At 41.8% G+C, this 14,473-nt stretch overlaps 1 protein-coding gene across 1 annotated transcript in view; it reads left to right on the top strand.

The window, feature by feature from the left end:
* The first annotated feature begins 6,467 nt into the window (after positions 1-6,467).
* IREB2 (iron responsive element binding protein 2) overlaps positions 6,468-14,473 on the top strand; it is a 51,517-nt gene continuing 43,511 nt past the window's right edge. The window contains exons 1-2 of the mRNA XM_040257322.1: positions 6,468-6,622; positions 8,093-8,182. Of these exons, the coding sequence (XP_040113256.1) occupies positions 6,604-6,622; positions 8,093-8,182 (109 nt within the window). The 5' untranslated portion in view covers positions 6,468-6,603. The remainder of the gene's footprint in view (positions 6,623-8,092; positions 8,183-14,473) is intronic.

The following is a 14,473-nucleotide window of genomic DNA, read 5'->3' as shown; positions in this document are numbered from 1 at the left end:
ATGAAGTACAGCCTAGAAGGAATGTGGATATGGTTATAAAACGGCAACAGGAGGGATCCTTGGAAATATTCTGTATCTTCACTATGATGGTGCTCACACAATGCTACACATGTGATATAATCACATGAAATTAAATATATATATGTTCCCAACAAAAGAGCACTTGTAAAACTTCTGAAATCTGTGTAAGCACTGGGGAAGACTGGGCAAAGAGTTGTATGAAATCTCCATTACTTCTTTTTTTTTTAATTTTACTTTATTTTATCTTACAATACTGTATTGGTTTTGCCATATTGCAACATGAATCCACCACGGGTGTACATGAGTTCCCAATCCTGAACCCCCCTCCCACCTCCCTCCCCATACCATCTCTCTGGGTCATCCCAGTGCACCAGCCCCAAGCATCCTGTATCCTGTATCAAACCTAGACTGGCGATTTGTTTCTTACATGATAGTATACATGTTTCAATGCCATTCTCCCAAATCATCCCACCCTCTCCCTCTCCCACAGAGTCCAAAAGTCCGTTCTATACATCTGTGTCTCTTTTGCTGTCTCACATACAGGGTTATCATTACCATCTTTCTAAATTCCATATATATGTGTTAGTATACTGTACTGGTGTTTTTCTTTCTGGCTTACTTCACTCTGTATAATCGGCTCCAGTTTCATCCACCTCATTAGAACTGATTCAAATGTATTCTTTTTAATGGCTGAGTAATATTCCATTGTGTATATGTACCACAGCTTTCTTATCCATTCATCTGCTGATGGACATCTAGGGTGCTTCCATGTCCTGGCTATTATAAACAGTGCTGCAGTGAACATTGGGGTACACGTGTCTCTTTCAATTCTGGTTTCCTCAGTGTGTACGCCCAGCAGTGGGATTGCTGGGTCATAAGGCAGTTCTATTTCCAGCTTTTTAAGGAATCTCCATACTGTTCTCCATAGTGGCTGTACTAGTTTGCATTCCCACCAACAGTGTAAGAGGGTTCCCTTTTCTCCACACCCTCTCCAGCATTTATTGTTTGTAGACTTTTGGATTGCAGCCATTCTGACTGGTGTGAAGTGGTACCTCATTGTGGTCTTGATTTGCATTTCTCTAATAATGAGTGATGTTGAGCATCTTTTCACGTGTTTGTTAGCCATCTGTCTGTCTTCTTTGGAGAAATGTCTATTTAGTTCTTTGGCCCGTTTTTTGATTGGGTCGTTTATTTTTCTGGAATTGAGCTGCAGGAGTTGCTTGTATATTTTTGAGATTAGTTGTTTGTCAGTTGCCTCATTTGCTATTATTTTCTCCCATTCTGAAGGCTGTCTTTTCACCTTGCTTATAGTTTCCTTTGTTGTGCAGAAGCTTTTAATTTTAATTAGATCCCATTTGTTTATTTTTGCTTTTATTTCCAGTATTCTGGGAGGTGGTCATAGAGGATCCTGCTGTGATTTATGTTGGAGAGTTTTTGCCTATGTTATCCTCTAGGAGTTTTATAGCTTCTGGTCTTATGTTTAGATCTTTAATCTGTTTTGAGTTTATTTTTGTGTATGGTGTTAGAAAGTGTTCTAGTTTCATTCTTTTACAAGTGGTTGACCAGTTTTCCCAGCACCATTTGTTAAAGAGATTGTCTTTTCTCCATTGTATATTCTTGCCTCCTTTGTCGAAGATAAGGTGCCCATAGGTGTGTGGATTGACCTCTAGGCTTTCTATTTTGTTCCATTGATCTATATTTCTGTCTTTGTGCCAGTACCATACTGTCTTGATGACTGTGGCTTTGTAGTAGAGCCTGAAGTCAGGCAGGTTGATTCCTCCAGTCCCATTCTTCTTTCTCAAGATTGCTTTGGTTATTTGTTGTTGTTCTGTCACTAAGTTGTGTCCGACTCTTTGCCACCCCATGGGTTGTAGCACACCAGGCTTCTCTGTCCTCCACTATTTCCTGGAGTTTGCTCAAGTTTATGTCCACTGAGTCAACAATGCTACCTAACTATTTCATCTTCTATCTCCCCCTTCCCCTTTTGCCTTGAATCTTTCCCAGCATCAAGGGTTTTTCCAATGAGTTGGCTTTTCCCAACAGGTGGTCAAAGTATCTGAGCTTCAGCTTCAGCATCAGTCCTTTCAGTGAATATTCAGGACTGATTTCCTTTAGGATGGACTGGTTGGATCTCCTTGCAGTCCAAGGGACTCTCAAGAGTCTTCTCCACCAACACAATTTGAAGGCATTAATTCTTCAGGGCTCAGACTTTTTTATGGTTCAACTCTCACATCCATACATGACTACTGTAAAAACTGTAGGTTTGATTATGCAGAACTTTGTCGGCAAAGTGATGACTCTGCTTTTTAATATGCTGTCTAGGATTGTAATAGTTTTCCTTCCAAGAAGCAATCATCTTCTAATCTTATGGCTGCACTCACCATCGGCAGTGATACTGAAGCCCAAGAAAATCTGTCACTGCTTCTACTTTTTCCCCTTCTATCTACCATGAAGGGATGGAACTGGATGCTATGATCTTTTTTTGAATGTTGAGTTTTAAGTCAACTTTTTCACTCTCCTCTTTCACTTTTATCAAGAGGCTCTTTAGTTCCTTTACTTGTTATAACTGCATGTAAACCTACAATTGTCACAAAATAAAAAGGTTTTTCAATGGGTGAATTAAATCTCAATAAAGCTGTTAAAAAATGCACAACAGAAAATGGGAAGGTGTTTTGATTGTCACCATAGAAGGGAAGCACTTTTAGCAACTAATGGATGAGATTCCCATATTGCATAGAAAATAACTTCACAATGAAGAATCAGACAGCCTCCCCCACTGAACATGCTGCCAGATATTCAGGGAAATAACACACAGTTGTCCGACTGTTTGTGACCCCATGGACTGCAGCCGGTCAGGCTTCCCTGTCCATCACCAACTCCCAGAGCTTGCTCAAACTCATGTCCACTGAGTCGGTGATGTCATCCAACCATCTCATCCTCTGTTATCCCCTTTTCCTCCCACCTTCAATCTTTCCCAGCATCAGGATCTTTTCCAATGAATCAGTTCTTTGCATCAGGTGGCCAAAGTATTGGAGTTTCAGCTTCAGCATCAGTCCTTCCAATGAATATTCATGACTGATTTCCTTTAGAACTGACTGGTTGGATCTCCTTCCAGTCCAAAGGACTCTCAAGAGTCTTCTCCAACACCACAGTTCAAAAGCGTCAATTCTTCAGTGCTCAGCTTTCTTTAAAGAGCTTTCTTTTATGTTTTTAAAAACATAAAAACAGTAACAACATGTAAATAACACACACACAAACATAAAAACAGTAACATGTATGTTTAAACTTATCTGAACCTAGACCTTAATCCCATTTACAAATAACTGCAAAAGTAATTTCTGTATGGTTTTAATATACTCTGAATTTTCTAGGAATGCAAATATCCTATTAAAAGAGGAGAGATTATTTTTTATTTGGAACTTTGCCAAGAATTGTTCATCATTCCAGAAAATCAGCAGTGACAATGCTTCCATTAATATTTGAGTCACCAATACATTCCATTAGCCTCCACTTACTATAGCCATTTGCAATATATATGCATATATATAATTATATAAATGCATTTATTATACATATGCATTCATGATATATATTTTTGCATGATATATTTTGAAATGTCAAAATAAAAGAAAAAACATTGACTACATTTGGTTAAATATTATGTTCTGTGAAATCATTATAAATAGGTGCAAGCATCTGACTACATCTTTTTGTATAGTATAGATATGCCTGTGTGCCTGCATATTGCAATACATATTATTTTCTAGTAAATTCATTTTATTTCTCCTCTATATTGCCATTAGAGCATACATAGATTATTATGGAGATTATTTTTTGTTTTTGTAGATGATATTATCTATGAATTTCATGCCAGGATAGTAAAGGAGAATTACAAATTATCTGTCTTGAAAAGGGGATGTTGGAACAGAGAACTACTGGTCTAATTTCTGTTCAACGAGAGGTCTGTGGAGAATCCTTAGGAAAATTCTTTCTTTGCTTAAAAAAGAGAGGGACTCTGCACGACTTTCCCTCACTCTTTTGGAAGTTCTAGGACAACATGATGCTTTTGTATGAGGTACTCATCTTGCAACCAGGTGGCAACAAGTCTGAGAAATAAAAATTAAAATGCTGGTAAACAAAACAAATCGCTGAGGAGCATGGGACCAAAACAAGGAAAGAGCCTGTGTTTTTGATGGTGTCACTGATCTGTTGCACTAATCCTCGAACTGCCACCCGGGGATAATTGTAGGTCTGTATTGTTCAAGCCACTGTTAGTTGGGTATGCTCTTGCATGCAACTTAAAGTATCTATCTAAGCAAGATATGAGAATACAGTAAATGGACAATTACAACGAAGTGTAATAAAGAGATCTAACTGAACTATGGGAAGATAGAGTAGCATTTCATCACATTCCCAACCCAAATTGGGAGTTGCAAGGCTGTGACTATTTCCTGTAGGAAATATTTGTGCCAAGACCTGAAGAATGAGTATGAGGTTAGCAGGATAGGGCACAGTAGGGTGTTTCATAAAGAGGGAACAGCAAGTGAGATACTACAGAGTCACAGAGAAGTGATTCTGCCTAAAGGAAGTTTTCCAAAAAGGGTATTAACGATAGGTATGAGATACAAGATCAAATCGTGACTCAGTCACTTGGTAACTAACCACTAAACATTTCTAAGTTTTCGGTTTCATCATCATGAAAAGGATGATTATGGTAGTACTCATGTCCTAGGCTCTTTTTGAGAGGATAACTGTCATAGTCACCTATACAGGAAATGTTCAAATCTAGACTTGGCTGATGGCAGGAGAAATGGTTAGAAAGGTACATAAACGTGTGCCAAGTCGCTTCAGTCCTGTCCGACTCTTTGCAACTCAATGGACTGTAGCCCACCATGCTCCTCTGTCCATGGAATTCTCTAGGCAAGAATACTGGAGTGGGTTGCCATTTCCTCCTCCAAGGAAGCCCATAATAACATGTTAATCTAAAATGGCTGGGTAGAGAAAGCCCAGAGTCAGCTTTTAAGCTGTGCGTTTGTGCTAAGTAGCTTCAATCATTTGCGACCTATGGCTGTAGCCTTCCAGGCTCCTCTGTCCCTGGGGTTCTCCAGGCAAGAATACTGGATTGGGTTGCCATGCCCTCTTCCAGGGGCTCTTCCAAACCCAGGAATGGAATCCACATCTCTTATATCTCCTGCATTGGCAGGCAGTTTCTTTACCACTAGCTCCACCTGGGAAGCCCCCACATAAATAGAGGAAGCACAAAGGGGTCTACTCCCACAGGGCTTGTTGCATCAGTAATTAAATGTAGAGGGTACAGCATCAAGAATGATGTGTATCTGGCATAGATAACTGAGTGGTTGATGTGCCATTCACTGATACAGGCAATACAAAAGGAGCAGTGGAGTTTAAGGAGGAAATGATGAGTTCCATTTTGGAGATTTTGAGTCTGGGTGCCTGTGGCAGGTGGAGGCATTTAGTAGGTACTAAAATATACACCTCTGGGCTCAGGCGCTGTGTTTAAGTAGTAGGTAGACAGGGAAGCAACAGTATACGATCACTGAAGTCAAAGGAGAAGATGGGATGTGCTAGGGAAGAGAAGGAGGGGCCTGCAGAGGAGACTGAGCTGGAGCACCCTTAAAGGATAGGAAGAAAATAAATAACAGTAAGAATAGGCGTCATATTTCTCAACAAGGGGAGAGGTCAAGTAAAGATTGAGAAACGTGAGATTAGCAAACGGAGTTGTGGCTGACTTTGACCAGAGGTGTTTCTAGGGGGTGAAAGGCAGATTGGAGAGGGATAAGGAGTGGGAGGGGAACGGCAAGCACAAACAGCTCGTTCTGTAAAGTTGGCTGCCAAGGCGAGATAAGACAAGACAAGAACGTAGGGACTTGAGGAGCTGAGGCAGAGGAGGGATGGAGACTTAAGCATGTAAGTGCCGCCAGGAGGAAGTCAGTAGAATGGGAGAGACTGAAGCTACAAGAAAGTAAGGAAAACTCACTCAACAATTAGTTGAGCGCTTCTTACGTGCCTATCAGTCCTACCACCCTCTCCAGAGACCTACAAGCTACACATGTGACAGGTTTAACCTAAAGCTTTATCTTCAGGAGAAAGCGTTTCTCCTTGTTTTTCCTAAGAGTTCCAATCCCAACCTTCCTCCTCCACACCGGATACCCTGTAGGAGCCCATACACAGCTGGACCTCACAACAACTGGACACTTGAGGCTACAACTATGTAACAGATCTTTAAGAGGGCAGAGCCAGGGACGCCTACGCCACCGCCTCCCCAGCCTTTTGCCCCAAATCCCACGAACAGAAGCTACTGCGCAAAGAATAGCCTTCCACGTTGCTCCGCCCCCTCTCTTTCTTTGTTTCCACGTCCGAGGATCTCGCGAGAGTTGGGAGGCAAATCCCGCGAGCTGAGACCTGGGGCCGGCTCTGCGGCTCTCGCGGTGTTTGCGCGAGACTGCTCTTTTTCCTTCCTCCCTTGCCGGTCCGCCTGCCTTCCTCCCCCTCTTCCCCCCCCCGCCACCCCCCCCCTCCCCCCCGGGCCCCCTCCCCGCAGGGATAATATGGTCTCCGGCGATGGACGCCCCAAGTGCAGGTTAGTTTCGGTCCGCCAACTGGATCTGGCAGTGGAGACGCGCGCTACCCGGGCTCCGAGTTCTTTGCTTCTGTCGCCTGGAGTCGCTTGGCCGGCGCGGGGGCCCTCCGGGCTTAGGTCCTGCTCCCCAGGGGCCTGCCTGCTGGGCCGCACTCTCTGCGCCTAGGCCGCGAGAGCCCGGCCTCTCAGCCCTCGCCCCTCAGCGTGACCCCGCCGGGGACGTTTGCTCCGCCGCTGGCTTTGACCCTTGGCGGCCTCAGCTTGTTGGCGCCACTGTTGGCTGCCAGGGCTTCCCGATATTCCTTAGTGGCACTAGGGTCGAGGAAAGGCCCACCATCTTCTTCTCCCCGCCCTCCCCCCCCCCCCTTTGTAAGAGATGAGGATGGGGGCCAGTGTCTCATCGCTTGGGTCTCACGCAGCTAGTTGTTTATTCCGCTGTCCAGACTCGAGCCCCTCCCTCTCTCTCTGCCTCTAGTAGCAGGGTTTGGGGTGGTCAAGGCCAAGCACTGGTCAGCCGGTTCTCTGACCATTTATTGCAGAGCTGGGTCTCCTCCCCCACCATCCACCTTCCTCGCTTCCCCTTCAGCAGAAAAAGAAAAACGTTATGTACTCTCAGAAAGTGGGCTGTGCTTATCGCATCTCATTTCAGACCAAGGTCCTAACAGTGTTGGGGGTCCTGCCCACCCACCGCAGTGAGTCTGCACAAAAGAGCTCAAGGTTCTGTAACCTCAAGGGTGCCTCTCTGCCACTTCCCCCAAGAACCTTAGAAGCAGGGGCACATTCAAATGAGACCCGTGGGTCCTCGTAGTTAAGCTTCAATTCGTGCATAACCAGAAAGACGGGTCTTTTAGGGAAAATCTGCTATTTTACCCAGATATTTTGTTGTTCACTTTTACCTTTAGGCTTAAGGCCTATTAAAGCCTTATCTGATAAGTTGTTTGGTTTGATTTTGATTTTGTTCATGTTGTTGAATGCTGTGTAAACGTCTATCTTTTGATTATTTTTTAAAAATCAGTTCTAACATAATTGTGGTGGTCTCAAATTGCCCTGTTTGTATTTACGCAATTTTCAGGACATGTCTTCACAAACGTGTCTATACATGATTTAAATCATTCTTATTGTCCCTTTCCAGGTATTCTTTATTATCGCATTGCAGGAGTTAATTATTTTACCAGTTTTTATTTGACAGAGTCATGGTTTAGAGTTGTACTGTCCAGTAAAGTGGACACTACGCACGTGTGACTATTTAAATTAAATAAAATTTGAAAGGATTCCTCCGTCACTGTAACCACATTTTAAGTGGTCAGTGGCCCCATGTATCTAATGACTATCTTATTGAACAGCTCAGATACAGAACATTTGTGCCATTGGAGAAAATTTTGTTGGACAAATCTGGTTTCTAGGTGTTTTCACTTTGAATAAGGCACTTTGTAGCAGTGCATAATGAAAGGTGTTTTTTTTTCTTCCCAGGATATGCCTTTGAGTACCTTATTGAAACATTAAATGACAGTTCACATAAGAAGTTCTTCAATGTTCCTAGACTTGGAGGCACCAAGTATGGTAATGCTGCTTACATTTTCTTGGGTTTCTTTAGTTTCTAATAATAAAAATGCATTTGTCAAGCTGAGTTGAAGAAATTTTTAAGTTTATTCCCACCATGTCATAGTAGGCACACCTACACGTATCTCTAACATTGGGACAACTTTCATGAGAGGAGGATGTAAGCCCAAACCGTAGCTTCTTATTTTCAAATCTTAAGTTAGTTTCGTAATGATGTTTTTTCCCCCTAAAGAAACTACTAATACATTTTTAAAAACAATAAAAACCTGACTGATGATATTCTAGAGCTATTAAATACATATTTTAATTTTTCAAGTGAACAGTTCCAACAGTTCTTTATCTACTGTCCTTTTATTAGGAATCACCAATAGGGCCCACTGAGTTGTTGACCAGGGCATGGTTTGCCCAGGCTTGTGCACCAGCCCTCTTGGCAGACCTTTGCAGGCTCCTGATCAGGATCAAACCTTTCACTGAAGCCTCAGAAGAGTGAATTTGGCAGAACCCCATAGTATTGGATGAAGCCTTGTCTTTATTGACCACTGAGTAACTTTCTCAACCAGGCCACTAAAGGGAAGACCTGTTTGAAAGAGTAATTTAGATTATTCTTTTCTGACTTTTCAGTGAAAAGAGAAATTAAATGCCAAATCTGTTGTAGTTTGGAAAGTTTTCTTTAACCTTGGGATTTTTTTTGTTTTTTCCCTTCTTGTGTTGGTTAAGAAGATTGCTTTTGATTTTTCTGTAGGTTTTAATGGGGTAAATGCTCTAGACTAGCAGTATTTTCTTGTGTATTGTGAGAAGATTTAGATACTTTAGAGTGTATTTTGGAGAAGATGCCTGTCTGAGAATTAGGTTGCCATTTAAAAATAAACATTTCACCAAAATCTTTTACTTTGCATATTTAGTTGCTGTGATTTGAGAGGTTGATCTTTTCTTAGTGCCATATGTTGTTCATTCACATTTACTTTATCTCTTCACTAATGAGTTTGTATTAATTTTGAAAAGGTAACAGCTAAGTTGATTGTATACAAGAGAGATCTTTTTTTTTCCACTGTACTTATCTCAAATATCTGGGCTTCCCTTGTGGTTCAGCTGGTAAAGAATCCACCTGCAATGTGGGAGACCTGGATTTGATCCCTGGGTTGGGAAGATCCCCTGGAGAAGGGAAACGCTACCCACTCCAGTATTCTGGCCTGGAGGATTCCATGGACTATAGTCCATGGGGTCAAAAAGAGTCGGACATGACTGAGTGACTTTCACTTATCTCAGATATCTAGTGATTCTGGCCTGGAAATTTCTTAACCCACATTTTATAGCTTAGTAAAGTAAAAGAACATATGTGGGGATGTTTTTTAGTTTTGAGTATAAGTTCTTTCTATGGATAATTTGTGGAAATGTGCCTACTTGAAGATAGCCTGTATTTCCCAAATGCAGGAAATCAAAACAACTATAAAATGCGTTGAGAGAGTGATCAATAGTGTAAGAGCTATATTATCTCTGGAAAGTAAGCTGTTGTGAGCATCTGTACATAATTGAATTCCAGAGTACCAGGGTTTTTATACCCGTGATAAATATAATAATAGAATGCCTGTATATATAAATGCCTTTAAAACAGAAATTTGGGTTTTATTTCTACTGGGGCTAAGATATTATTTTTTTTTAATAGAATGGTTACTATGAGAGGTTTATTGTATAGTTACTGAAATAATTTCTTAATGAGCGTTTAATAGGGAATAAAATTTGGAAGAATTGATTTTGAAAGAAAGGAGAAACTTGAGTAGAAAAACAGAAAAATCCTTGTTGGATTTTTGTGGAGAGACCAAATTGAATGGCCTCCCAGACCTGTGCTTAAGAGACATTGCTTTGGTGATCACCCAGAAAAGGCAATGGCAACGCACTCTGGTACTCTTGCCTGGAAAATCCCATGGATGGAGGAGCCTGGTAGGCTGCAGTCCATGGAGTCGCTAAGAGTTGGACACAACTGAGTGACTCCACTTTCACTTTGGTGATCACCATGGTTCCCGACCACTGTCTTTTCTGCTTCCCACATTCGGATACATACCAGGCTGAGAATCATGGTTGTAATGAGTAACTTAATGAAGGGAAAACGTTCTGGCTCTCTTATGTGTTGGGGAGAAAAGATAGTCTAGAACACTCTTCTAAGCTCCCTGCTAACTGTATCAGGAATGCCTGCAGCTGCAAGAAGCAAAATCCTCCTGTACAGTTACTCTAACAAATAGGGTTTATTTTTCTCACCTAACAAGAAGTCTGGGTGTGGACATCCTGGGACAGTATAGCACCAACATCAGCAGGGACTTAGGCTTTTCCCTTTTTTTCTGTTTGCTTTCATTTTGGGGGTTGCAAATAGCTGTTGTACCTCCAGGCATTATGTACATATTATAAGCAGCTGGAAGGGCAAAACTGGAAGAAAAACCCTCCCCAGGAGCTTATCTCCTTGGCCAAAATTTTCTCATCTCTCTCAACTTTAAAGCCTGAAAGATTTCGTTTTCTGACTTTTGCAGTAGAGAAAGACAAGGGAAAAGTGGTTGGGAATGAGTGGTGAGTGAACTAGCCTAGGCTATCTGACTCACTAACAATGCTTTCCTTTATTAAGTCTGTTCTTAGATGGAATACAACACAAAGTATTTGATTTTTGCTTTTTATTGCCATTTTACCTTTTTGCTTCTCTAGCTTATACTCAGTGTATCCTTATGGAAGGGCTTCCCTGGGTGGCTCAGTAGTAAAGAATCTGCCTGCCAGTGCAGGAGATTCAGGTTGGATCCCTGGGTCGGGAGGATCCCCATTAGAAGGAAATGGTAACCCACTGCAGTATGCTTGAGTGGAAAATCCCATTGACAGAGGAGCCTGGCAGGCTAGTCCTGCCAGGACTAGCAAACGGGGTCGCAAACGAGTTGGACACAACTTGACGACTAAACAACAATCCTTACAGTAATGGACACGTCATGCATATTGATCACATTTTAAACTTAGATAATCTCACTAGTGGTAAAATGCTGTTTTAACCATCTGGAGCTGTTTACCTGGCACTCAAGTGCACTGACTACAACCTTAGAAATTTTGAGTGATTTTCTTAAGTAGATCTCTGAATTTGAAAATATACCTGTTCCCAGGAAGAGAGAAATCACTGTTGTTTGGAATGGCAGAGGGATTACAGAGGCCAGTTAACACTTGGGGGATTTAGAATGACTGGCAAGCATAATGGAAGACATAAATGAAAATGAGTAAGGAGGGCAGTGAAGACACTGTCCTGGCTCTAGTGAAACATATTTTAGCAAGTGGCTGTTATTGGGCAAGAGGGCTTTCAGGCTGGTATAAAGCCTCAGGCTGCCTTCTTTATCTCATATTATCTCATTCATCTTTCTTTTTTCCTTCCTAATTGCTTCCTTTTTAACCATAGTACTGCTCAATCCTGTAGTGGAGCTAGGACTTGGTTTTCCAAATCCTACCTTACAATCTCCAAAAGAAAATCTGTATTTAATTTTTAGGAGAGTTTTTATTGATTATAAGAAGTTAGGTTGGGATTGAAAATCACAGACTGAAACGTTATAAGCAGTGTAGACAGTTTCATTTTTATGTGCATATACAAATATACATAAATGTGCTACTTTAACAAAAATACAGTGTATATTGTTTTGTAACCTTTTTTAATTTAATATATCATGAACATCTTTCTCTGTCATTAAATACAAGTATCCCTTGCACTGAATCTGTGTGGTTTATGAACCAGGGAGTGTGAGTTTTGAGTAGAAAGGGTTATATACACTTTTCTACAGCTTCTCAGGGCTGCACAGTATTGCCTATATGAAAGCCTCATGGTTTAGTTACCAAATCTTTGAATATTGAAGTTGTTACCATCTTTTCTCTATTTATAAACAAAGCTGTGTATGAGGTAGTTAAGTTTTGATGCCAGCTCATTATATAGCATTATTGGATTGACATTAGTGTTTCCTCCATCCCCATCAAGTACTTTTCTTTTTCACTTTTACTGTAAATGTACTGTCTCTTCCAGTCTTTGCCTTTCAGTCAGTATAAGGAACAAAAACTCACTTAACTCAGAATAAATCTTTCTTCACTTGAGCTAGTGGGTGCCTGTTCTTTGCTACCAAAAGGACCCAATCTAGAACAGAAACTATCTACAAAAGCACAGTTAAAACCAACAGACCACTGGACAAGATGTGAAAGCATTCAAGAAAGAGGATGCTGTTGCAGTTTCCAGACATCCAGTGGCAAAGGGAGGAAGCTCAGTCAGGCCTCACGGGAACTAGAATTTCTCAGCAAGAGGCTGCTCTTTCTGTCCTGTGGAGATTGCCTGTTCTCTTTACCCTTGTTTCTTTTTGAGGGTCTGCTCTCCAGTCTTCTCTCTCTGTAGCCCACTTTGCTTACAGGTATTGTGTAATAGCCAGTATTGCCACTGCCAGCCCTCTCTGTGTGTTATGCTGGGCTTACCAGCCCGCTACGACTATATCTCTAGATGACTTTTTCACCTATTGTTTTAACTTAACAGTTAACCTATAGTTTGACTGGACAAATCAGACATCTGTTGCTGGTCAGTTATCTTACTGACAGGAGCACAAGTCCTTGTTTTCTAATCTTGTCTCTTCCATGGACTCTGGAAAGGGCAGTAACTTGGGTAAGCAATGAAATAGTTTGCTTATAATGTTTATACACAAGGCATAACTTTCTAAGGGTTACCTTTACCTAATGTGATTCTATTCCATCTATAACCATGCATTCACCAACCTTCCACATTTTGTCCAGTGGTCTGTTGGTTTTAACTGTGCTTTTGTAGATAGTTTCTGTTCTAGATTGGGTCCTTTTGGTAGCAGAGAACAGACACCCACTAGCTCAAGTGAAGAAAGATTTATTCTGATATTACAGAGCTCCCAGGCAATGAAAGGTGGCTGTATCTCAAGAAAGTGGGCAGTGGGCCTGGAATTAAGAGAGCTCTTTAATTTCCCTCTCAGTGCTTCAGGTTCCTGACCCCTCTCCACTCTTCTGCTCCCTCTACTTCACTGCAGTCAAGCTGCCTCTGCTTGCTACATTTGTACACAGCCACAAATGGCACCTCTGTGTCTAGCTTAGTGCTTAACAACTTTCTGGTTCAGTCTGTCCTGACTGCAAATTCCTGAGAGAGGAATCTAATTGTCCTAGTGTATTTTTTCCACTAGGCCATTGGTCATTGACCTGCCAAGGGGTTGGCTCTTGCTTCAGTGCTATAGCCAGGGAGGTAATGGGACACTGAGCACTCTCCATTCCATGGCTGGCAGTTTGGACAGGCACCATGAAAGTCCGCCTTCTCTGTTAGCAGATAGTGCAAGATCACATGCTTACCAGGAGCAGATGAGAAGAGTGAGTTTGCTTGTACCTTTGTCAATAATAGATACTGTTTGTCTGGTTTTCTCTACCTTTGTCAGTGAGTGCCAAGAAAAAATCTTCAAGAAGCAGGAATCTGTTTTCTCTTTCTGCGTTCTTAGGTGCTCCATAGCAAAATTAAAACAACAGTAAAGGTCAGAGTTGTTTATTGGAAATCAATCCCATCCAGCCTGGTACTGGTTAGAGAGAGAGAAACAATACCTTGACTATTGAGACATGGGGGTGAGTTAATCCTGTTGCAAAATCACTATTGTTGAACCACCTCTTAGACCTGGGATTACAGGGGCTTCTAAAACAGTTTCTTAATCATTTCTCCAGGCTCCTGGCCTTGAACAGGGATTTTAGGTTTACCCTAAAGCTACTCAAGCAGGTTCTTACCAGTCCCCTTGCTCTCTTAGTCTGGACTCCAAAGATACCCTCCATGAGGCTTTAGGCAGGCTTAGAGTGTTTGAGTTGGAGAAGGCAATGGCACCCAACTCCAGTACTCTTGCCTGGAAAATCCCATGGACTGAGGAGCCTGGTAGGCTGCAGTCCATGGGGTTGTGAAGAGTCGGACACGACTGAGTGACTTCACTTTCACTTTTTACTTTCACGCATTGGAGAAGGAAATGGCAACCCACTCCAGTGTTCTTGCCTGGAGAATCCCAGGGACGGGGGAGCCTGGTGGGCTGCTGTCTATGGGTCGTACAGAGTCGGACACAAAGCGACTTAGCAGCAGCAGCAAGAGCAGCAGAGTGTTTGAGTAATTTCCCCTTGCTTCAGTCTTAAGTATATTACTCTTTCATATTTAGTTTACCTAAAGCCTATTGTTAATACTGGTATCTTCTATGGGTAATTTCTCCATCTCCTGTTTAAACCTGGAATGATCACTTTTGAGAAATAACAAAACCCTTTTACATT

This window comes from Oryx dammah, unplaced genomic scaffold, assembly GCF_014754425.2.
Source record: "Oryx dammah isolate SB20612 unplaced genomic scaffold, SCBI_Odam_1.1 HiC_scaffold_16, whole genome shotgun sequence".
Classification (NCBI taxonomy): Eukaryota; Metazoa; Chordata; class Mammalia; order Artiodactyla; family Bovidae; genus Oryx; species Oryx dammah.
Note: the sequence above shows the minus strand (reverse complement) of the source record. Positions and strands in the feature narration are given on the sequence as shown.